At 34.4% G+C, this 26,175-nt stretch overlaps 1 protein-coding gene across 1 annotated transcript; it reads left to right on the top strand.

Moving 5' to 3' along the window:
• Window positions 1–1,108: 1,108 nt before the first annotated feature.
• On the top strand, window positions 1,109–24,205 carry LOC145572484 (putative 3-deoxy-D-manno-octulosonic acid transferase, mitochondrial). The gene is made up of 12 exons (XM_081631458.1): window positions 1,109–1,451; window positions 1,529–1,622; window positions 2,828–2,870; window positions 10,654–10,776; window positions 11,227–11,346; window positions 11,422–11,500; window positions 11,974–12,090; window positions 14,747–14,844; window positions 15,441–15,531; window positions 19,771–19,890; window positions 20,244–20,314; window positions 23,873–24,205. The coding sequence occupies exons 1-12, from the start codon at window positions 1,232–1,234 to the stop codon at window positions 24,044–24,046; spliced, it is 1,350 nt and encodes a 449-aa protein (XP_081487584.1). The 5' UTR covers window positions 1,109–1,231; the 3' UTR covers window positions 24,047–24,205.
• The last annotated feature ends 1,970 nt before the right edge of the window (window positions 24,206–26,175 follow it).

The raw sequence follows: 26,175 nt of genomic DNA, 5'->3' as shown, positions 1-26,175 counted from the left end.
ACAACTCCGATATATACTTTTCCAAATTGCAAAGGGTCACTTTTTTTTTGGAGGGGTGAGCGTGTAAGAACTTTTTTCTTTTCCAAATCCAAGTGACCCAAATATGGTTATTTACTAGTCCAAAAATGTATCGAATTAGACCATACTGAAGATTTATGAATTGAAATTTAAAAATTCAGAGAATGGACTGATTATGCTAATATTAGCTCTAATTGATTTCGATTTGAAGTAGAAATTCTATTCTGAATCTTTAAAAAAATTACAACAATATGGAAAAACCGAAAAACAAAATAAAGAAAACTAATTGTTCAATACATATTTGAATACTTCATAATATAAAAACTTCCATGCATATTTGAGGATAAATTCACCTATTTTGAAAGATTTGATACATAATTTTAATCAAAAAGATCAAGTCTAAAATTAGTTTTAAAAAGATTTGGTATAGATTGGATGGAAGATAAAATATTATAGTTTCAATTCAAGTACTATACATTTAATTTTCTAACTCCAATCGATTATAGCTCTAATTAATTGGTGAACACCTGCATTGCATTTATGGGAAGTTATTCTTCTGATCGATGAGCATGTTGTGTTATACGAAATACATACCATTTTTTTATAAAAATGGTTGTGAGCCGTGTCTCATGTCGAGCCCACATGCTTTGGGGTTAGTTAGACCTGTCCCCAAAGTTTTAAAAGCTGGGCTCATGCACAACTCAAACTCACATGCCATTGTACTCGGTAATGCTGTGCTTGCATGCCTATGTTGAATTTTATTAATAAAGTTTTCTTTAGCGTATATCTTCTCAAGTAAAGGGGGCACATGCCTAACATAAAAAAACTTAACACATACAATAACATGTCGTGTCGTGCCTACATGGTATGATATTTTTTTTACGATAAAATATGTTATGCTTTGGAGTAGCCTAACCTAGTGCATCTTTGATTTTACACCAATAAATACATTTTTTGTAGGATGGAATCCATTTTTGTCCGATCCATTTTTAGGTTTTCCATTTGAATTGAATTGAATTGAATTTCATTTTATTGTAGTGGACTGGACACACACTCATTCTTTCTCAAAGTTTCCTATATAAATGAAACTTTTCAAATTCCAAATGCACAAACTGCATTTGCCCGAACACATTCTGTCAGAATTCAGAAATCCTCATTTCATTACCGTTAATTTTTCTCACTCCCACACTCAAAATTCAAAAAATTATCGGAGATGAAATCGGCGACGATGATGATGACGAGAGAGAAGGGAAAGTTCATCTATAAATTATACAGAGCAGTAACCTTCTCTCTAACTCCATTAATTCACCTTCATCTCCAATTTCGCAAATTCCGAGGTCTAGAACATTCTCTTCGATGGCCGGAGCGTCTCGGCCGCCCTTCTCTCAACCGCCCTCCTGGCCCACTTCTCTGGTTTCACGCCGTTTCTCTAGGTTTTCTCTCTCCTCTACTGCTGTTCAAAGAAATTGAATTTGATTTTTATTTTTTAATTTGCTGAATGAATGGATAGGAGAAGGAATGGCGGCGATTCCGGTGATTCGACGTTGTTTGACAGAACAACCTGATATTAACATTCTTATGACTACTACTACACTTGCTGCATTGTAAGTTTCATTCAAACCCAATTTATGTTTTGCAATTGCCTGAAAATCTTATTCTGCATAGTGAAATCTGATTTTGGTTATGAATTCAAGATTAATTTTCGGAATTTTGTGTTTTAATATTCATTTTCGGAGTCTAATTGAAATGAATTTGTTGAATTTTTTAAAGTCCTGTAATTAAGAAGGCAACCATTTGGGTTACGGAGTATTAATTTTCTCAACTGATTAGTACTTTTTTTTGTTTTGAGATTTGCTCAATCAACAATAATGCATTACAAACTATAGAAATTGTTTGTAAATATATATACTAATACAACAAATAAAACTTAAAGTCATCATCTTTGCTTGATCCTGAAACCATTTGCCTTCCAATATGTTTCTTGAAATGCAAAATTGACAAAAATATTGGTCGTATTCCAAAGTCCAAAGAACTTGGGATACGATTGGAAGGATGGGGATAAAAAGGTCACGAGTAAGAATAACACGTAAACTATTTAATTTAAACCATTGGTCTAGAACTACAAGCAAAAAGGGGCTGGGTGAAGGTGTGATCTAGGCCTATTAGCATAACAAAAGTCGCCTTTTCATGTGACTTGGTAAACTTAAAATAGGAGAACACTTGTCTCTCTTTGAAGGAAGAGACTAAAGTGAACATGCTATGACCCCCCTACAAGAAATTTTTTCAAATTTGCTCATAGGTGATCAGAATTAGATGATATAAAATGCTACCTCCTCTTCTTCAATATTGTACTCTACAGCATGTAAGGGCTAACTTTAAGGAGTTCGTGTGATAAGGAGAGTTTTAAATGTGTAATGAGAGCTCATATGAGAAAAAAAAGGCGTTGCTATAAACAAGAAACTTCCGCACATAGAAATTTGCTACTACCTCTGTTTTATATTATTTGCAACGATTTGACATAAAGTAGAGAGAAAAAATGTCTAATCATTGCAAATAATATGAGACGGAGGTAATATATTATAAAAATGGAGGAACTGTTACAATCACTTTGGTAATCCCCATATAGCTTGCAAGTATATTTTAAAATTGGTAGAAGTAACATTACCTTTTTTTTTTTTTTTTTTTTTTTTTTTTTAACTTTGAGAATACATGTAACTTTGACTTGGCACAAATTACTTTAGGAAAAATACACTTTTTGGCTTATTTAACTAAACACTAAGATTGAATTTGCTGCTTGCTTGTGTTACAGTGAGGTTTTGAAACACAAGCTCCCTCTAACCGTAATTTATCAGGTATATCTTTTTGTCCATAGTTTCATATGTGCTTTGGTATGATTTAGATGGATGCATTAAATAGATTTTTTTTTTTTTTTTTTTTTTTTTTTTTTTTTTTTTTTTTCAAAATTGGTAAAAGTGTCTTTTAAATACTATGGAAAAGAAACTAGATGTGGAGAAGATATATATTTAACATCATTCATTGTTGTTTGATTTCTTTGATATGGTGCATTACATGAAATGTTCTCACATATCTTAACTCTTGTTTGGTAACTTAATACTAGTAACCTTTACTATGGACAATTGTATGACATTGACAAACTTTAAAAAAAACATTCAATTCCTTGTAGGTTTGAACTTTGGAGTACAATCTAATAAAAAACCTTCATTTTTTTTAAAAACATTTATTCGTTGCTTTATCCTTGGAAGTTTGTAATCGTAGGCAAGCTAGTTTTTGTATCTCTCATAACTAGCGGTCTAGAATCATTATATGTTTATTACCGAGAAATTTAAACCTTGATTAGTTTTTGCGGTCATTGTTATCATATTAGGATGTCTTTGGATAGAATCTTTGGCCAAAATGAGTTGCACTCTTGTGTTATGACAATATAAAAGGCTTTTTTAAGCACAAGAAAAGTTTTTTAGGAGAAAAAGATAGAAGAGGATTGAACAAGTATTATTTAGATGCTTTTTCTCACCAACTTTCCAAAATGCAAAGTGCTAATAGAAAAACTTTGATGGGATTCAAGAGTCAAGACTCTAGTATTCCGTAGTTTTTTTTAAGTAGTACTTCCTCCAATTTTCTTTTAGTTGCAACTGTATAAATGGAAATTTATTAGTGTACTACATTAAACTAATAAACTTATAAGGGTTATTTTCATATCAATTATAATTATTTAGACCCACCCTAATAAATAATTCGAATTAATCAAATATACTTGGTTTATAAAAAAAAAATTAAATTGATCAGGTTAAAAGAAAATCCTAAGTCATAAAATGGGTTGAGCCCAAACCAACTAAGTCTAATCAAGGGGTTCATATTTCCTATAAATACACCCTTTCTTCTTCTGAAGAATCTAGGAATCATTATTCCCGAGAGCTCATAAAACTCTATCGAAATTTTCTTTGAGATGGTCAACAAGCACATTGCAACGGACTAGCGTGTAACAAGATTGTAATAGTCGTAAGGTTGAATATTTGATTGATAGAAAAGCTTAAAGCTTGCGAAAGGTTTCCATGGCTTTAGGCCATGACTCTCCAAAGTTAGCTTACAATTTTCTGGATACTCTTCTCTACTTCACTACTACTCTTTATATTACTACTACAATGCATATATTTGGCAACAAAGCCTTAATTACTAAAGGTACTACTCTTGTCTTCTTCCTCTTTTAGCATAGTGCAAACAAATGACCAAAGCTGCCTTGTCTGCCCTGTTTTAACGGTCCTCTGCCTGGACTTGCCTTGGCCACGGTTTGTTGTTGTTGCTGTTCTGAACCTGTCGCTGCTTCTGTCTTCTCTGATATGTGAGAGTGACGGGTGGTGGTGGTGAGTGTGTTGCACACATCAAATTCTTGCCGACTTCATCGGTTTGAACGGGATTAAGCTTAATACGTCCTCGTTCAGGTGCATTCAAACAAAAACCCCCGAGTACACATTGACATCACCAAACGTCACCCTGCATTCAAATTTAGGTCGACGTCATCAAACGTTATCCTATATTGTAAACTGCTATATAGAGACAGTACCCAATTCAAATATCAATCATAGAATAAAAACTAGCCCGTTACGTTGCGATGCGGCCAATATGTTATGGATTTGAAGGCTGCCTTTACGAGATTTACTGTTTTTTAACGGAGTTTTGAAAAACCTCGCATTTTTTACCGATACGGCCAATACACGGCTGAAACGCCTGAAAAAAAAAACCTTGAAGGCTTGAGTTACTTAGAGTTTTGTGGCAAAATACATTTGTGCCGGCGTGTAGCAAGTCGTAGCAACCACATATAGAGAAATAGAGAGAGAAGAAGAAAGTAAAAGGGGTTGAGAGCTGATAAGAATGAGGTAAATATGTGGTAAGTGGGACAACTGTTATTAGTTAAAAGAAGGTTAGGACAGCTGTATGATGCTCCACTTTATTTTATATTTGACTTTTTACCACTCAACCTCTCTTTTTTACTTTTAATTTTTTGATTTGAAAGAAAATTGTTATGGACTACCGCAGTATTGTAATTATTACTTTCAATGCTTATTAATATTATTATCATTATTTTATGATAAATAAGAAAATATATTTAAAAATTTAAGTTAATTATCTAAAAATATTTTTTAAATTTGTACCGCGATGACTACAACCCGGTTCGCGATCAATGCATCGTTTCTGATACCGCAACACCGCGACCATTCCCGTGATCGCGACCAAAATCGCATTTTTATTCTATGATATTAATAGAAATTCATTTTTTACTTTATTCCCGTCTTTATTTATTTAGACGTGAAATTTGCGTAAACAAATTTTAGCATACTTGGTGGGACTATCTCTGTTTTGTACTTTCATAAAAAAAATAGTGAGAAATGGCCTCAATGAACATTGTCGCTACAAATACGGCAGCTACAGCTAAACAAAGGGCGGGCCACAGAGTTTGCTGAAATGCTCAACAACCATATTGGGGGCACCTCCATTAGAGGGATGAAGAAAGTTGTTGATTCCGCTGCTACAAGCTTACGTGCCGTGTCAATCCCTACTAAAGCACGAAAATGTTGTTCTCCTCCTATACGAGGTTGGTCACATCCTCCACTTATAGGCCGCATTAGAATCTTGTGTTTGCTTCGTTCACTCTTATTGAACGTGGGAAATCAACATTTGCTTTTCTCAAACGTTTTTGACGAGTCAAAGAGGCTTGCCATCCACAAAAACCCACCCTTCGATAACTACTTTGTTGAAGGACATGACGATGAGTTTTATTGAAGGACATAACACTGTGCTTTGTGTGAGCTCACCGGAACTAGCCATTATGGTGATGCATGATGAGTGTCATGGTCCGAATATCCTAGCTCGGGGTTGTGTGGCGCACGCTCGTCTAAAGGCAACAAGGATGCAAGCCAAGTGTCTAGGTGTTGTGAGGTTAGGAGCAACACGATTAAGAAGGCGTCTCTGAGTTCACTCTTGTCTATTGGGGAGCAAGAGTGAGAGCGAGGGTCGGAGCTTGTGAGGACCGATCAAGTCAAAGTGCTCACAAGCGGGTCCGAGGACAAGTGTATGTTTTGGAGGGTCTCTAGGGGGGCGCTTGGAGATCTGCAAGCACTAGTATTAAGTACTTAAACAACAACAAGCTTCAAAGCAGGTTGGAGCCTTTTGCGTTCATTGATCACTCGCTCCTTAAAGAGCTTTAAATAGAATTTACAATGGAAATCTAGTGAACATTAGATCAACACTTTCACAATATTTCTACTTAAAGCCTAGAAAAACTTAAAAAGAGGCCTAAAAAACAATACATAAGCGAAATACAAGTAAAAATGAAGGAAAATACAAAAGAAGAGAGGTGGATTCTAACATCCTCCCCCACTTAAGCCGTCTACGTCCTCGTTGACTTACAAAACATACACTTAAAAGAAAGAAAAGAAATAGCAGCTTCAATCTTCTGTTGTAGGCATGGCTCTTGGATGTTGGCGTAGTTGCTGATGTTGGGGTTGCTGTCTTATGGATCTGGATGATAGGGTTTGAGACGACTAACGTGGAAGACGGGGTGTATCTTCATCCATACAGGCGGTTCAACCTTGTAAGCATTCTTCCTAATCCGTTTTGTGATGCACATGGGGCCTTCGTATTTCCGTATCAATCGGCAATCTCAGATGTTTTGGTAGTACCTTCACCATCACCATCACCATCACCATATCCTGAACTGCGAAGTTCACCGGCCTTCTGTTCTAATCTGCCCATTTCTTCATCTTGTGAGATGTGAGACGTCCGCTCCTGGTGTGCTCTAGCAATTTCAGTGGTTTGCTTCCATTCTCTTGTAAAATCTCTTGAGTGCTTCTCCTACCTTCCAAATCTGCCACAGTGTGAGGGAGAAGCGGTTGTTGACCCATAATCAACTCAAAGGGGCTTTTGTTGGAAGAGGAGCTTCTTTAAGCGTCGAAGCAAAGTTGTGCTACATCCGGAATTCTCGCCCAATCCTCTGGTTGACACTCACAAAATGTCACAAGTATTCTTCAAGCAATCCATTAAATCTCTCCATCTTCCATGAGATGGTGGCTGGATGACAACTTGTTGAGAGCATCATCTCTGAATTTCCTCTTGGGAGCTGCATCCTTTGGTACTTGTTGGAGTGCATCATCCTTTGGTTCTTGGTAGGAGCTACTTCCTGGAGACTGTGGTTGTAAGCTTTGATGGGGTATTCATTCTCTTTGTTATCCCCTGCACGTGACCTCTGTGGTCGTTGTTGGCTCGACCAATGTACTCCCTTTCTTTGGGGAGGTTCCTCTTTTGTGTCTCTAGGCTCGTTGCGCGTCGCTGCTTGCTTCCAGCAGTGTTTCTGATTTTTGTTGTGGCGGGGGTGTATCTTCGATGTTGCTGGCTTATTGGGCTTCATCTTCCGCTTCTCGGTGCGAGTTTGTTTCTTCGATGTTGCCTCCTTCTCTAGCTTCATCACTCGCATTGCCAACAGATATTGGACTTCTAGTTCTTCCTCAGGTGCTATCATTCTCATAGCACTCATTGGTAGATGGAACCCATTTTGTATGTAGGCTCCTCAGCGCTGCTAGTCTCTCTGTTTTTCCCTTTCTCCTTTGGGGCCAACTGCACGGATATGGATGACAATCACTTCTGGAGTTTGTTAATCTTTTCTTTGTGCTTCCTACAATTTGTGTGAGCCTCGACAAAGTATGCAGTGCTTGTGCATAGTCTAACAACCATCTACTCTTGTGCTTGTTCGTAGAGAACTTCACTATGTGTGCTTTTCCATACACACAATGCTCACAAATTTCCATTTGTGGCTTCTTCATGTTCTTCAACAAACTTTGCCCACTAAGCAATGATAGACCCTTTTCCGACATATGTCCATAGCGCATGTGCAATATCCTCGTGCATTCTGTTTGATCTTTGCTTCCACCGATTCCAACTGCTAAATCACCTGTAACAATTTTCCCTTAAGAGGATAAAGATTACCGTGACGAATCCCCTTCATCACTACCAAGGAAGCACAGATAACTTTTAAAACTCCATTCTCTAAGACTATTTTGCAACCATTTTTCTCAAATAACCCAAGAGAAATAAGGTTCTTTCAAGGTTATTACTGTTCCATCATGCATCTTAACTTGGATAGTACCTAACCCGATAGTCTTACAATCATGATCGTTCCCATAAAAAAAGTACCACCATCCAAACTCTACTAAGTTGTAAACCACTTCCTGTTTGGGCACATGTGATGTGATGCACCTGAATCAAGCATCCATTTACTGGATATCTCATTGCATTGTTCTGAAACTGAGTAACAATAGTCTTCCTTGTCATTTGAGACAAAACTAGCCTTTTGTTTTTCATGTTGTTTTCCTCTGGAGTTTGTCATTGTTATTCTTGAATATTACCCTCTTATTTGGGCAATTAGCTTTAAAATGGCCAAGGTCACCACATCTGAAACATGCCCTTTCCGCAAGAAGTCTAGATTTTGATCTAAGCTTTCCTCCCTTGCCTCGCCCTCTTTCATTAGTCCTTTCTGTGTTTGCAAACAATCCTTGAGCTTGTTCGTTGTGTTCTCTTCTATTACTCGACACCTTTCCACTTGTAGCAACCTTTCAAAGGTCATTCGCTAAAAGCGATGTTCTAGTCTTTTCCATGGTTAGAGTATCACCCACAAGCCTCAATGTTTGAACCAGATTTTCATAGGATTTCGGTAATAAAAGCAATGACATGAGTGCTTGGTCTTCCTCATCTACCTTCACATCAATATCCTTCAAGTCTGATATAATCCTATCAAACTTATTAATATACTCCCGGATTGAGGTGCCTTCTTTCATCTTGCATGTATACAATTTGGATTTTAAGTGTGATATAATCCTATCAAACTTATTAATAAACTACTGGTTATGTATTTAAGATACATGGTGCTCCAGTTAGTTCGGGGTCAATGTTACAGGCTACAGTGGCTCTATCTATGACAGAAGCCGAGTATATGGCTATGGCAGAAGGAGTTAAGGAAGCATTATGGTTGCTTTGGGGTTAAAGCAGGATAGTGTGAGGCTACAGTGGCTCTATCTACGACTAGCACTTTGGCAAGAATCAGGTTCATCATGCTCGTACCAAACATATAGATGTAAGGTATCATTTTGTACGGGATGTCATAGAGAAAGGAAGTATATTATTGACCACAAAAATAGTTTTTTCTTGTTTCAACAAAATTAGGATGGAAGGAAGGGAGAATTTTAAGGAGATGGAGAAAATTTAGGATGGAAGATAATGAATGTAAAGAGCAAAAAGAAAAGTGCGTTGTTTATTCCTTTTTTAGCCATTCTATATTTAGTGCCTTAAAAATTATAAAAGGCTTAGTATGCATGTATTATAATTCAATTATTATTCACGTCAAAAGTTTATTAGCATTAAGAAAGTTTATTTTCTTATATTTATTATTTTCTTCATAGTGGTTATTTGTCTATCCTAAAATATTATTTGTCTTTGTAAGGTATCGGTTTCATATTATCTAGTAGAAACCACATTTCCGCTACGAGAGCTCTAACAGTAGTAATCTATTTTTTTAAAACAAAAAATTTTGCCGTTCCAGCCAGCCTCTAGACTTATCTCTTACCAAGGTTACATAATTACACCTCTTCCCACTTACCTAGGATACATAGGCGGGTCGTGGGTTGTTTGTAAGAAAGAGAAGGGGATCGTTGGGGGTTCTAGGTGGCGCTTTGGGGGAGGGAGGTTGCCGTTAAGAGAGGGGGTGGTGGTTTTTTTTTATTAATTATGAATTAATTTAATTAAATGGATAAGTGAGGGTTAGAGGGTAATTAGAATAAATTAGAGGTTAATTGAGTATTATTAGAAGTACTAGGATACAGAGGCGGGTCATGGGTCGTCTGTAAGAAAGGGAAGGGGGGGTCGCTGGGGGTTTGGGGTTCTAGGCAGCGCCCTGGGGGAGGGAGATTGCTATTGAGAAGGGGTGGTGGTTTTTTTTTTTTTTTTTTTTTTTTAAATTAATTATAAATTAATTTAATTAAATGGTTAAGTGAGGGTTAGAGGGTAATTAGAATAAATTAGAGGTTAATAGAGTATTATTAGAAGTACTAGGCTGTCTTCAGCAAAAAAAAAAAAAAAAAAAAAAAATCACAATCAGGTTTTCTTTTACGATAAACCTTTTAAATGGTTTTATTTTGCAAAAAATGGTGCTTTTAAACGGTTGTTTTGACAAATTTTCCTTTGAAAAATTGTACAATTCACGATTTACTATTTGGGTAATTTATAGTCACGTGGGATCTTGTTATATTTGTCTTTTATATTTTTACAACATCAAATTTTTATATGTTTTACTTTTCTGTAATTGGAGATATCAATGGCTAAAATTATGAAATGTCATGTACAAGTCAAACTAAATTGCAACTAAAAGAGAATGAAGAACATTTTTTTGGCATTGTTTTTATTATAAACATAATTAATCAGTATATTGCAATCCTTTTAATATTCTTGGTCAAGTTTTATAATAAGTAATTGTTTGTATTTTTTTTTTTTTTCCATCTTTAGTTTACTTTCTAGAAGTCCAGAGACGAATATCATAATTCATCTTTGTTAATCAACACCTACTCCTTATACCAGTTTGCTCCATTAGATTTACCTGCTGTTGTGGAAGCTTTTCTTGGCTATTGGAAGCCAAATGCTGTTATTCTCATGGAGAGTGAACTGTGGCCAAATGTTGTAATGGTTGCATCTAAAAGTAAGGTTAGTTCATTGTTATTTGGAAAAGTTTGTTTATAATCATTGGTTGGCAATTATCTTTAGATTTACAGTTTTTTTTAGGGCTATTTGTAGTATATTGTATTCTAGTTTTCACATTTTTATTTTTCTTGCATGTTTTTCATAAAGTAAATCCAAGTTCATCTCCTTGATTAACGTAACGCATTGGCCTGCACGAAACTTTAAAGTAATTTCATATATTAGGGTTATGTAGTAATTCTATGTGATAGTTCTTCTGGTCCCTGGCCATGGGAGAGGTCAGAGGAGAGGGGAGATGGGGGTTTAGTTTCTGCTTGTGTTCATTTGCAAAAAAAACAAAGATTAAACACAATCGAGAAACAAATTTAATTGCCCACCTATGGTATCTTAGTTGATCATTATCTGGTGTTTACATGATGTCATTGAAATTTCAATTTTTTATTTTTTTTTCTTCAGATGGCACTAGTTTTGCTAAATGCTCGAATGTCTGAAAGATCTTTCAAACATTGGTCTGCACCCGCAGTTCTTCCGCTAATTGCCTTGATGCTGTCGAAGTTTTCCTTAATCATGCCATTGGTACACCATCAAACTTTATGTTTAAAAACAACTTCCTGCTCTCATTTTATCTCTCAAGTTTAACCTTGTTCACAGAGCACGGCGGAGGCAATTCGCTTTCAGCTACTGCAAGCACCACCTTTTATAGTCAACATATCGGCTGACTTGAAATATTGTAAGAATACTCCTGCCTTGATTTACTGGATTATTTGTCTTATGGTAAATTTTTTGTGTTGATATATATATACGCAAGTCTTGTAATTTTTCTTTAGCATCCTTTGGTGTGCCACTGCTCAAGAGGTATATTGGAAGCTTCCAAATCAATTTACTTAGTCGTGAGTGTTTGTGTTTGTCTTTTTTTTTTTTTTTCCTGTTTGCTTCCTGTTGGCCCCAAAGCTATTGGGTGGGATTGGGGGGGGGGGGGTAACCACAATAATTTTTGCAATATAAAGAAAGTAGCAGACTTCTATGAAGCAGGCACTTAAATATGGGACAGCAGGAGTGGTTATTTTCCTTTTTTGTGACGAATAAAAATGACGCTTTATTTCATCATGTGCTTCTGACTAGAATGGAATAAATATCATAATTTGTAATAGATAAAAGGGGGCTATTTTAAGGCTTTATTAATGTTGATTGTGCATTTGTTAGGTGTTGGAGAAATAGCAACTTCAACTAATGCTTTGAAAGGCGTTGAACAGTTTTTGACACAACTTAATCATAGGGAGGTTTGGATGGCTTCTTCGGTACATAAAGGAGAACATGAAGGTTGGTCAGAATTTTCACTTCATCTCCTATACATTGTTTTTGTGATATTATTCCACCTTTTGGAATGACTTTAAAGTTAGAATCATTTGGAATGACAACTAAAGTCCAACCCCTTCAATCCCCCCAACCAATGGCTAGTGTTCCTAAAACTTAGGCATCCATTAATACTAAGTTGGTTGAGAAGCATGGGGATGAAATGAACGTTTTTATAGTGGGCAAGTAACAAAAAAGAATTAGCTTAAAAAGTTGGTAATTATAGGAGGTGATTTAATTTAAACCTTGGATAAAAAGAAAGGTTTTGTAAAGAATCCAATATTTTTATTTTCTAATATTTCCTTTAAATTAATTTATCACTGTCTATATAAAAAAAAAAAAATCTATACTTTATTGAGTTAGGAAAAAAAAATCTAATGGAGAATATAACCACATATCAATCTAACATGAATCCATCCTAAAATCTAACATGAATCAATCTAACATGGAGAATATGGTTTGAATATTATAAAGATAATTTAGAATAGTACTCCCTCTGTTTATTGAGTTAGGAAAAGTGGAAATGGTAGATCTTGCATGTGACTACTTTGCTTTTAAAGAGGAGAGAGATAGAGAGTAGGGCATTTGTTTAAAATAATAGGGCCCCATAAAGTGGAGTTTTAATTGATAAAAATGAATAAAAGGTTGTCAGAAAAGGAATGAAGTAAAAGTGAGTAGAACTTTTTTTTTTAATAGAAGTGAGTAGAACTTAGGAAAACAGAAGGAGTATAAAAGTAATTTATAATTATAATATGAGCTTCTTGTTTTGTAATGTAGATGAAGTAATTTTAATTATTTAAATTTTGTGTCTTACTTATGAGAAAGAAAATAAGTTAGCAAAAGTGATTGTTGAATGGTCTAGAATATGCTAAAATATTTCGGAAAAGACAAAAAAATAGGACAGTTTTACGGCAAAAAAATAGAAACAAAATTAAAAGGAATCCCAAGAATCGATCTTGGGATTTCCGTTTCATTGTGCATTGTCTTTACCACTAAGCTACCATTGAAGTCCCATATATTTAATATATATCTAATTTGGGGGGTTCCTAATTTTTCAAGCTATGTGGCCGGTCACAGCGCCCATGTTCAATATAATTCAAATGAATGATATTGATTCTACAAGCCAAACTCAAATATTCTCTAACATTCTTTGATGGATGAAACATATATCCTTAGTTATTGTACCTCTTAATCATGTTGTGTGGTTGAATTGTCTTCTTCCATGATAAAAGTTACATGGTCATGTCCTTTAGTGACATACTTGTACAAATACTTCTCCACATTTTTGTAGCAACTCTCCCAATATTATGTGTGGGTTATATATAACACATGTCTTTAAATTATGGAACCACCAAACTATTACCGCATTGATGGAATCCATATTTGGAATCCATATTTTGTGTACGATTATACTACACGGTCAATATTAAGTAGTTCCATTAGAAAGGTTTTTTTTGGAATTCTTTAGAACATTTTTCATCAATTAAACATGGCCACATGATCTATTCTTAGTAGGGATTTCATTGCAAATAAATTCATTAATGTCCCCAACATGTAGGCTTGAATATAGGATCATGATGGTTTGCAGTGCATTTAATCCATCTAATGACTCGCATTTTTGTGTTGCAAATATTGTTTGTATCGACTTACTTGCATCCATGTCCATTTAATGTATACATTCACCATGAGAATAATTAATTAGTGAGTATGTTTTTGTTCTAACAAACACGAAATAAAAGTTATTAAAAATGTATATTAATTTATGTCTTTAATTTCATATCTCTAAATCTGGAGCAACTCATGTACATTTCTGCAAAAAATGTAAGGATAAAAAATTAAAAATTTATGTAGTGTCAAGCATATTATATTGTTGAGCTAAAACATACTCCTAACGAACAATTTTGTGGTGGATCTTCATGACCCTTACATTTATAAAAAGATTTCAGTGGTATTAATGGTGTAAAATCAAAGGATATTCTTGAAAGGCAATGGCCTTTAAGTTTGACCTTAAAAGCAATGATCCGAAAACCTAGTTAACAATTAGTTCAAACCTTAACAAAGTTCTCTTCAAGCAAAAGCTCAACAATCTAATTTTAACTATAGTTGCTAACATTAAGCAATATACAGAGTATGTAGGAAAGATAAATCTAAATTACTTGCTCCACAAGCAAACTTAAAAAAAAAAAAAAAACTAGTTAATTAACTAATGAATTAATATAGCCCTCTAATTAGTTGGCAAAACTTTAGAAGCTCAAGACACCCCAAAACTTAAACTAGACAATACTAATATATATATTTTTTTTTAATAAAAACTCACCTGTAAAATTCCTCACATTAGAGTAAGGAATAAGCAATAAAGATAGTTATAAAAAGGGGTTGTGATTTGCAACAAATATGTTTTGGAATTGATTAATTAGTCTTGGAGGAATTGCATGGGAAATTGATTCAAACATGAGTTGAACTTGAAAGTTAAAATCAATACTCTTTTTAGTGAGCTTTTTTGGTTGGTTTACTTATATTTAAATTTCCTTGACTTCTTTCTACATGCATTTGAATTATATTTCTCCAAAAATGTTTTTGATCATAATTGTTTGTGTTAAGTCTTGTGAATTTTTGTTTTCAGTAATGCTTCGAGTTCATAAAACACTGGTCCAAAGCCACCCAAAATTGTTAACTGTTATCGTGCCTCGACATCCACATCATGGGTTAGACTTTTCCAAGGTGGAGTATTTATCTATCTGTAATTCTCTATCCTCCTATTACTTGTGGTAGTTTTATGTGACTACTTCGATTGGACCATGAATTTCAAGAAGTGCCCAACTCTTATAATTTTCACATGGATAATATAAGACACTTGGCACATTGCATTATGTAAACATTATTTTCTTATATAAATCTAATTCTATATTTTGTAATGCACTGCTCCACTACTTATTTTCCAGCCAAAAGCCTGATTTACATAAGCTTTATTGGGGATCAAACATCATTGACTTTTCATCCAGCATTTTTATGGTTGAGAATGAAAATTTTTCTTATGTCTGTTGTTATTTTTGAATTGCATCCATCACCTATTGTAATCTTTGAATTGCATCCATCACCTATTTAGACTGATTAACATTTTGTTGGGTTTTAAATATAAAGGTTTAATTGTTGAGCTTAGTATTTTTATAGTCTGACTGATTTAATCCTTTGCTTTCTTAAATTGCATACCTATACAGGGTTTCAAATTTTGATCGATATTTGCGGAGTTGATTATCCTTCTGAGGTGTATTTACATCTTTTATCTAATAATATACCGTTGCTTCAATCATGTGCAGGCATCAAAGAAATTAGGGTTAACAGTAGCTTTGAGGTCTGATGGTGGTAAACTTACATCAGCAACAAATATTTATGTGGCTAATACATTAGGTGGACACTTGCTCTCGCTTTTCCTGCTAGTTTTGTCAAAGTGATAGTGCTTCAAACTTACCTAGAAGTTACATTTGCAGCCCCCCCCCCCCCCCCCCCCCCCCCCCCAAAAAAAAAAAAAAAAAAAAAAACTCTGCTCTCAACTTCAAAAGAAAAGATCACATAAACTTACATCAGCAACAAATATTATGTGGCTAATACATTAGGTGAACACTTGCTCTCGCTTTTCCTGCTAGTTTTGTCAAAGATAGTGCTTCAAACTTACCTAGAAGTTACATTTGCAGTCCTCAGACCCCCCCTCCCCCCCCCCCCCCCCCCCAACAACTCTGCTCTCAATTTCAAACGAAAATATCACATTAATACATCTTTTGTTAAGACTTTTGATGCATCTTCACTAGCCAACTGGATCCTGTAAACCTTAGTTATGGACAATGAAGGAAAAAATGCAATCTGTGTGGAGTAAATTTGGAAATTCATAGTCTGTCATGTAAGTTACTTAACAAAATAAAAAAGTAGTACTTAAATTTAAAGTTTTTCCAAGGTTTGTCAAGCCACTATCATCCATATATGTCCTGGACTTGAGTACATGCAACCATCGAACTTTTTTCTTGGAATCACCTAAATCAGGTAATTTATAAGTGAGTTAAGTGTTTGTAAATTTCTTGTGTTGAATTTATTGAAAAAAGGAAAATGATATTCTTTTTATTAGAGTAATTAATCAAAATACAACCATCCACATTTGAGAGGTGGATTCTCTTCCAAGCTACTTTTTACTACAAAAATTTCCAATGCCTTAGCACTAAATTATGCTGTCTTTTTATTTCATTTCCCACACATCCCTCCCTACTCTCAACTTTTGAACTCTCACTCTAGCTCCAATGATATTCCTGATAACATTAACATTATCATAACTAACACTGCTTATGATGTAGGTTCCCTTTGTTTCCGCTGATCACATTATCATAACTAACTCTATTGTGAGTTAGATTCCTTTTTTATCCTTGAGTCTCCTCTTTGCATAAGTGAATTAGATGCTTAGGTTGATCTGTTGCACTTCACCCACAGTATTAGATGACCTCTAACTCCAAAGGATATAAAATCAACTTTTGTTGGAACTTTCTAGCTTAGTTTAGGGTGTTTGCCTCCACTTACCCTTATTCTTAGAAGGCGCCAATATGTTGTCCTTACTCCTTATTTACCAATTACCATGAAATCATGAATAAACTAGCATGTGTTACAATAATTGTGCATGAAATTTATGATTCAATCCTACTTTTATTGATTTATGCTTATTATGTTGTCATATATCTATTTTGTTTGCAAGAAAAGACATATTATGATGTAGCTCAATGGTTAAGTTTCTAATGCTTAAACTTGAGATCAAGAGTTTAATTGTATAAACCATGTTTACCTACTGTAGTAGTTGAGAGCATGGTATAACTATCTTATGTTATTTAAGCCTTTCTCAATCCATTAAGCGTTCTGCCTACATAGAAGTCTTCCCCTTAAAGTGTAATAGTGAGGTCCGTGACTTTTAACCTATCACCCACTCATATTGGGAATTGAAAAGACATCAAGATATATGGCAACAAGTAGCAAGCTAGTTACTTGTATATGCATTGGGCAATGTACAATCATGCAACATAAAAACATATACTACGTCTGTTTTATATCATGTGCAACATTTACAAAAAATGGTTGTTACACATTGTGTACAACAAATGTTTTCTTTCCTTTTTAAGTTGTCATTTCTTTCTATCTTTCTCCTCATCACATGCATCATTATCTTTCTCTCTCCATTCAACACCTACTAGGAATCCGTGCAAGCTCATTTGTTACACATAATATGAAATAGAGTTAGTAAAATGGTATCAAAAGAACATAAAGCACACAAATTTACAAGAGTAGTTGAAAAAACTATTTAATGTAAATTTGCTTGATCCTCCATTAGTCTCACTATGCCACATTTCAGAAACCCCTAAGATCACATCTCCTCCATGCTTATTAAATGGGTCTGAGGAGATTTCTCAGATCTCAGTGTTACTATAAGATGCCCTTTGGGAAACAATAGCAACATCCTCTCAAGCTTCTTTTCTACAACCTTTTTTATTGAATTAGGGGCCTAAGTTGATCCGTTGCACTTTATCCATAGTATAATACCATTTCCCTTCTTCTACATAAATAGAAATGTAACCTCCTAGTCGGGCTATTATACCATTTCCCTCTTTCTCGTAAATGGAAATGTAGCCTGCTGAATTAGCTTTAATTCTTTTTGTACAAAGCATACTTAAGATATTTAATGGTTAACATCTGCTAATTATCTTTCCTCTATTAGTCTATCTTGATTGGTGAATTCCTAGGTCAATTTTGCACCTACAAATTAGAGCTAATGTAACACCGGCAAAACCATGACCGTTGCACACGTGCATGACTTACTTCTTTTGTTCTTCCACTCAAGTTCCTTGACTATGATAGTATTGGACTTTTTCCTTTATGGGGAGTGTAAAACTTTGATGACTTACGGTTGGGATGGGAATGAGTGGGATTGTCCCATTAGTTGAGATGATTCACTTCCTTTATTTGTCCTTACAAATAACAAAAATTTGTAAATGGTAATTTTTATTTGAGAATCACCGGATTCTACTCGAACATCTTTGCTGGTGAGTTGTGATCATGTTCATCGTAAGGTTGTCTTACATTTAAAAATTTCGCTTCTGGGTGATTTTAATCTCCTTTTTTAAATAAGTGAAGCAACTTCTTGCTTATTTTTGTTCTAAACCTAAAATCCCTAAACTTTGCTTCCCATAAGCTAAATTTTTGTCAAACAATTTTCTTTGTTTGAAAATAATGGAATCACAGTAAAATAGAATCAAAGGAATATTTGTCAATCTTCATTGAACTTTCAAGATTCCCTGGTTCCCTCATCAGTTTACAGGTTTGTTTTATATTATGGCAAAGTTATACTTGATTCTTTGATTAGTTAATTCTTACACTGAGGAGAATGATACCCATGCTTGGTAAAGATTAATAATTCTAAGAGCAGAGCATAAGCAATTTAATAGGTGTTTGAAAGATGTAACAAATACTTCTTTTTTTAAAAGTGTTACACTTTGACTGTCACATCATTTTAGGTAGTTTAATTGACCCTAATATAATAAGATCTAAGTGGGTAGTTGGGTGTAATGGATTCAAGCTCATAATCAAGATCTAACAAAGAAAATAAGAAGAGTTAGGAAGGAAAGATTGAGTCTTAAATTAAGCTTAAGCCAAAAGGTTTCTTACAACGGTAGTTTTAGGCTACCACTCTCCAAAAAGTCACTTGAGGTCACAACTCTCCTAGGAGGTAGCTCATAATTGGCTTGCCTATTCCTTACCCTTCTCTCTCTCTCTCTCTCTCTCTCTCTCTCTTTCTCTCTTCATGGTTCAAACCCTAGGATAATTTTAGACTGAGCTTTTGCTTCATGTGCACAAGTGGCCTCTCTTAGTTCATTGCATATTTTCCCTTATTATACTAATGCCCCTCCCCTAGGTCGGTTCATTACATTGGGGTACTAAAAAGTTACAAGAATAAATAGTGGAGGTAGTTTATTTAAAAGTAAGGGATGTGAGGAGAGAAAAAAATTTAGTGGTTGTAGGTATGTATGGCCGTATAGGGACCATGAGAGAAGAGAGATATAATATTATAAGGTAGGAGTTTGCCAAACAAAGAGGAACTGTAACACTTGAAAAAAATGGAGGGGATAGACAGTTTCTCCATAGCTTGCAGTTTTGGCATGTCCTTTGTGAGCTTTCTCTCAAAGCTCTCCCACCTTTCTTGATTTACGCCGACACGAAATCGATTTGCTTTGGCTGATAGCTGTGCCATTTAACCGCACAGCCGCTCCCCACAACTATCTTAAAATATCATAGCAGCACCCTTGCCGTAGGTGCGTACGTGAGAGAGCTTGTGAGAGCTAGTCTAGTTCATGTTTATGGGACTAGGTTGCCCGGCTTGCATAGGTTGTTTGATTCCCAGCTATCCTTCCATCCGCTCTTTATCAAGCTACAAGTCAGTCTGCCCGGTCCTGATTACGATCATGATGTTGACCATTTCACTGTTGAAATTACCTTCCAAAGCTTGTTGATGTAGTCCAATATGTTCTCATAAAAAGGAAAAGTTTCTTTGCTTACAGCTGAGACTAGAGGGCTGTCTCTCTGTCAGTAAATTTATATTTGTTTTCGAAATGATTGATTTTGCAGGTGAACTAAGAGAGCTTTATAGGTTGATGCCCATTTCGGTTATTGGGGGGTCTTTCTTACCAACTTCATCTGGTCATAATATTGCAGAAGCCATGGCAGCTGGATCTGCTGTTCTGACAGGTTGATTCTGCTGTTGGTTACCCTATAGTGTCATGACATGTTTTCACAAATTGCAAAATAATTTGATTAGTATACTTTATTTCCCAAAAAAAGATTGTTTAAGTCGGAATATGTGACTCATGATTCACCGGATTATGCGTCAAATTCTTGAAACAAACAAGGTTTTTGGGACATAGACAGTTTTAGACTTTTAGCTACATCAGAGAAGCTTAAAAGTTCAGAAGCTGAGTATATGGGCCATAACAGTGTCGGTGTAATGTGGGAGACCTTCTAACTATAATAAGTAATTAATTTCATTACTTGAAAAAAATACTTTTATTTCTGTGATTAAAGCATTTGTATTCTAAATCCAGGTCCTCATGTTGGTCACTTCTCACACATGGTATCAGCAATGCAGAGCTTCAATCCTCTGTCCATTCTACAGGTGTGTGTAACAAACTTGTTAGTTGCTCTGTCTCTTGAAAAATTTATGTTTATTGGTTGATGGCTAGAATTTATAATCATTTAAGGTGTGTGCAACATACTTTGCATCACTCTGTTACATTGTTAGTTCTCCAATTAGATCTAAGAGTAGCTAATTGAGGTCAGACATTTGAGCTTTTCATTGGATGAGCTTAATTTTTTTTGTTATTTATTCAGCCTTATGATTGTTGGTTTTTTTGTCTATTAATTGGTTACTATAAGTCTCTCAAATGGTAAAGATCAATGGATTAGAAGATTTATACTGATTTATACTCCCTGTGTACCTTATTGTTTGTCCCGTTGAGTTTGCCCATACTACAACCCACTACATTTTGACTCGCCACTTCTCTCTGTCATCAACTCCTCCGAGCCAAAAATTTAAAAGTAACTTCACCCCAATGGAGCAAATGAAAGGGGCAGAGGAAGTAAAAAGTAACTGGAATGTGTACAGAAATGGGTTAGCCCTTCAATTATACAGGTTTTAGTGACTGACAGCTTTGGGAGAAACAGAGAAAAATTGCAGACATTGGAAGTGTGTTTGTTTCCTAATGTATCCAGTGAGGGTTACATTGTCTTTAAAAATGAATGACTTCCACTTTAGTTATTGTTGATCCAAGTTGGTTGGTCTATTGCGTAAATGTTGGCTTTTATAGGCAAATTATAAGGTGCACCATGGTGCATATAGTTCTATGTGAACCACCAATTAAAATATACTCTCTCTTCTCTTTCCTCCTCTACTTTCCTACTTTCTGATTTTTCTCTCTTTTATTTTCTCTCTCCTCTATTTTTCTCTGTATTTTATTTTTCTTTCTCTTGAATTCATTCATCATTCTTTTAATTGAATTCCTTCATATTGTTGATCACCATAGAGTGAATTCCTTCATTACAATAGATTAAATTCAAATTTTGTTTTCTTCAACCTTCGATTTGAAGCTTTGTTAATGGACTTTTACAATGAAGTAGTGAAGCTAAAAATGGCGTCGTCGAATAGAAGGTGGTTAAGACGATGGTGTGATTATTTTCCGATGAGATTTCATCATCTAAATCACCATGGCTAGGTTTGAGTTTCAAAATATGTAGCTTTCATATTCTTTTGATTTTTTAGTGATAATTGTGTATTTTGTTATGAACAATTCTGTATTTGATTATATTTTAGTATTTTGAACATTTTAAGTTAAAAATATGAACGTATGATACGTTTTCTGTAAATACATAATACGTATTTTTGGAATTTCGAACATCTTTATTATAATTCTGAACATGCGATACATTACTTATGAACTTATTTTTGTTTTAGATCTATGTATTTTTAATTTTATTAAAAAATTTGGCATTCTCTACTTTATAATTTATAAATCTAAACATTTGGCATTCTGAGTAGTGTCTTCAAGTGCAGAAGTTTTTGAAGGGTGTTTAGTGGTTTGTAGTTAGGGTTCAAAAGTTTTTGTAGGGGGTTCAGAGGTTTTTCTAGGGTGTTCAGTGGTTTGTGGTTGAGGTTCAGAAGTTTTTGTAGGGAGTTCAGAGGTTTTTCTAGGGTGTTCAGTGGTTTATGATTGGGGTTCAGAGGTTTTTGTAAGGGTTCAGAAGTTTTTGAAAAGTGTTCAGTGGTTTGTGGTTGGGGTTCAGAAATTTTATAGGGGGTTCAGAGGTTTTTGTAGGGTGTTCAGTGGTTTGTGGTTGGGGTTTAGAAGTTTTTGGGGGTTCAGAGGTTTTTGAAGGGTGTTCAGTGGTTTGTGGTTGGGGTTCAAAAGTTTTGTAGGGTGTTCAAAGGTTTTTCTAGGGCGTTCAGTGGTTTGTAATTGGGGTTTAGAAGTTTTTAACAATTGGTTTTTTCTTAGATACATCATCGAATTCCTTCTTTTTTGGCATTCTAACGTTGAACATTTGACTAATTGTACTGTTCAAAAATTTTAGGGTTCAAGTTAGTATTCAATTCTAAAAATTAACAATTTAAAATCAAATTGCAAATTTAAACAATAAATTACTTACACATCTTCATCCTCTTCAGTAGGAGCAGATAATTTTGATTTTCTACCAAAAAAAAAAAATTAATTTAAAAAAAGTCAAAATAACAATTATATAGTAGAATATAGTTTCAATTTTACAATTTGTTGAATTATATTAGTAAATTTATTTAACATAAATGTAGGAAAATAAAAAAAAGTTTAAATGATGTTTATCCTTTTTGAAGGTGTTTTCATGTGGTTTTTATCTTTTGCCATGGTAGATTGCAGTTTTTAGAGAGAGAAAATACAAAAGAATTAATTGAGGAAGGTTTTTAATTTATGAGAGGAGAGAGAAAATTTTTAAAATGAAATAAAAATAGATATGACATTTTTATTTTTTTTGAACTTAAATAAATATGACAATTGGAGAGAGGAGGAACTATTATTCTTAAAAAAAAAAAAAAAAAAAAACCTAAACTTCGTGGGCTTCTTTCGTCTGGGCTTCCTCTATTGGGCGCGGATTGGGCCACATGCACCTATTTCTAGGTGCACCATGGTGCACATAATACTAATTGGCTTTTATATAAACACTGTTTTTCAAAGAGCAGAACAAGGAAGCATTATTTGGGATTCCACAAGTTGACTATGCTTATCAACCTCAACCACTATATGCAATTATAGAGTTTTCCACAAAACATTTACATTTTGTTCATGAGCAATGAAGGGTGGAAGGAGTAATGAAATGAATCAATATCTATTAGTTGTTTGGTCTATGGCATAAATGAAGGATTTTATAAAAACTGTTTTTCAAAGATCAGATTAAGGAAGCATTATATTGGATTCCATATATTTATTATGCTTATCAACCTCAATCACTAAATGCAATTATTAGAGTTTTCCACTAAAACCTTTACAATTTGTTCATGGACAATGAAGGGTGGAAGGAGTAATGAAATGAATCAATATCTGTTAGTTGTTTCTTGTTTGTGTCTATCATTTTGGATCATACAGCTTAATCTTACTAAAATTGCATTAAGCTATTGGACCTATCTTCCTTAGGACAATTCCTGCACTGCCTCGATCAATTATGCATTGAGAAATCTATACCAATGCATAATGCCCCATCCAATCTCAGATGAAGTATCTAAATTATGCATCGAGAAAAAAAAATGATATCTGCATGATTGATGTAGAAACAGGTTAAATGAGAGCAAATGAAATTTGAAAATACTTATTTTATCTTGTGTATTTCATAGGTTAAATAGCTTGTCTTTCCAGTACATGATTGCATTCTTCTATCATTAGTACTGTCCTGACTCCTTTCTTTTCTCAATATTTTCATTTGGAAGCTCACTAACTGATGTGAAGAAAATTATATCTGAGTTGAACGTTGCCAAGGGAAAATAGATCGGCTTAGGTTATCAAGATATTAGTTTGTTTTGATGTCAATTATATAATTTCAGAAAAATTGATTTCCTCAGACAACATCTCATTCTTTTTAAAGCTTATTATGATGTCCACCTTTTTGAACCTACGATTGTAAAAGCTCGCTCATCTCTCATAGTCTTATGCAGGTTTCTGGAGAAGCAGAGCTAATAAAATCCCTCCATGAACTCCTAAGTGATCCCCTTAAATTGGAAGCTCGGCAGACAGCTGCAAAACAAGTATTTCATGCACTATCTTGTGGGGTCCTCTCACGTGTGTGGATACAACTTGATTGGTTTATTCTTAAAAGGCTTCCTGTTTGAGCAGGAAATCTAAAAAGATATGTAAATATTCAATTCCAAGGAAGTTTCTGCATTCAAAAGAACCAAAGTTTCTGCAGTTAAGTATTTTGTTCTTACTCAATTCAACTTGTTTGGGTTGTTATATTGTTGCTTTTCATAACAATCTATGTTACTCGGACTCTTCATTTCACCTCAAATACCCATGTCGGACTCTTGACACTCGGATATGGTAGGATACTTAGACACTTCATAAGCTATAAAAATCACAATTTTAAAACAACACTTCTATGAGTTTATAGGCTGGTTAAATTAGGTAATCACAAGTGCTGTGAGGTACTGTATAGACCACCTTTGGTGCCTTGTTCCTTAGAACCTCCACCATGGTTACCTCCATTATTACATAGAATCTTAAGCCCTTGCGCCTAGAGACTCTACTGCGCGGAGTGCCCCTATACCCCTCCCCTGCACATGGACACTGGTTACCTTGTGGGCTTTGAGAAATGGCTGGGAGAAGACCTTTTATTACCAATCTAAAAAGAAAGGAAATTGTATTCTTCGTAATTCTAAGAGCTTTCTCTCCTTGGATATGATTTTATTTTTCTTTCTTGCAGTGCATTGGCTTGTTAATTATTAACTAAAATGCTTTCAAGGCATACTATTTTTCATGCACTAGGGAAGATGCAAGATTGGCTCGCCCGTCAGTTTACTTTCTCATTTGATCTGTTTTGCTTTCTGCATTGAATCTCAATTGCTAGTTTACAGAACAGTCCTGTAGTTTTCCATAACATGCGCATTATATGACTGAGATGAATCTATTCATTGGTCTAACCATCTGTGTATACTACAACACTTGGTGCTTACACTACTTAGCATAGATAACGAGTTACATTAACACTTGGTGCTTACACTATTTAGCATAGATAACGAGTTACATTAGGCCAGTTATGTGCAAATTGGAAATGGTAGTCATATCTTTACTGCAATATGTTTATTGTAGTATCTGATTATAAGACTAAGGCTTTGTTTAGTTCACCTTATTTTCACTTATTTCAGAAAAAAAATAAGTTTAGACCACATCAGATTAGAAAATTTCGAGGTTGCCTAATCAGTAGGAACATTCACAACATAAGTTCATATCATATCATCGTTTTATGTGCAATTTTTTATCGCTAATTATCTTTAATTCCGTAATGAAAAAAAAATTATGAAATACACATATTAATAAAATACACATTATTATGAATCTAATAAGATCTTACTTGGTACGAGTATATTTTTTCCTTATAGATTATCGTACACTTAATTTCAAAGTTTGGTTAAATCAGACAATCGGACAATCAAACCAGATCAGATCAGATCAGACTATATCAGATAAGTTCAGATAAGCAAAAATAAGGTGAACCAAACATGGCCTAAGTGACTAACAACCATAATCAAGCCTTAATATGGATTTTTATCCTATAGAATATTTCCTAACTAGAGTAGCAAGTAAATAGATTTAAGCTTTATTTTACCATTTATCATGTTTTTTTATCATAAAATTGTCACTGAACTTATTTTCTACTCCCTCCGTCCCACAATATAGTTCTTGTTTTCCTATTTTGGAGATTCAAAATATTGTTCCTGTTTGAATATTTGGATAGTATGCAAAGTCTATTATACCCTCATTTTTTTAACTTTATTCATTGCACTTCCTAACTTATCCTTGAATTTTGCACATGCTTTGTACTTTTTCCACTTTCTCTCTCTAACTTTAGTATATGATTGTACTTTTCACTTTTATAAATATATACATAATTCACTTTCTCCTCCTATTTCTTAAATACCATGAAAAAACACAAATAAGAACTATATTATGAGACAGAAGGAGTATTATAATTGTGGCATGCACTATTTTTATCACCAAATTGTTGCCTACTTTCATTTTTGATTTTTTTTACCAAGTAGTGTTACGAATGTATAAACAGTTGTGCACTTGAGCAAGATTTAATAGTGAATAATTGAATATATATTATACTACCTTCGGTACACATTATATGCAACTTTGGAGCTCTCACGGAACCCAAGACAAAATTTTATAATTGTTAATTAATGAATTAAAGAGTATGTAATTAAGGGTAGGAGAGAGAATGGAGATAATTAACCACCAC

This window comes from Chenopodium album, chromosome 12 (genome assembly GCF_948465745.1).
Source record: "Chenopodium album chromosome 12, dcCheAlbu1.1, whole genome shotgun sequence".
In the NCBI taxonomy this organism is placed as follows: domain Eukaryota; kingdom Viridiplantae; phylum Streptophyta; class Magnoliopsida; order Caryophyllales; family Amaranthaceae; genus Chenopodium; species Chenopodium album.
The sequence above is the reverse complement of the archived record's forward strand: the minus strand, read 5'-3'. Positions and strand labels throughout refer to the sequence as shown.

Coding starts and splice junctions, on each gene's coding strand:
- LOC145572484 (XM_081631458.1), top strand. CDS start 1,232: ATGAAATCGGCGACGATGATGATGACGAGAGAGAAGGGAAAGTTCATC. Junction 11,347..11,421: donor TTTCCTTAATCATGCCATTG/GTACACCATCAA, acceptor CCTTGTTCACAG/AGCACGGCGGAGGCAATTCG. Junction 20,315..23,872: donor ATCCTCTGTCCATTCTACAG/GTGTGTGTAACA, acceptor AGTCTTATGCAG/GTTTCTGGAGAAGCAGAGCT.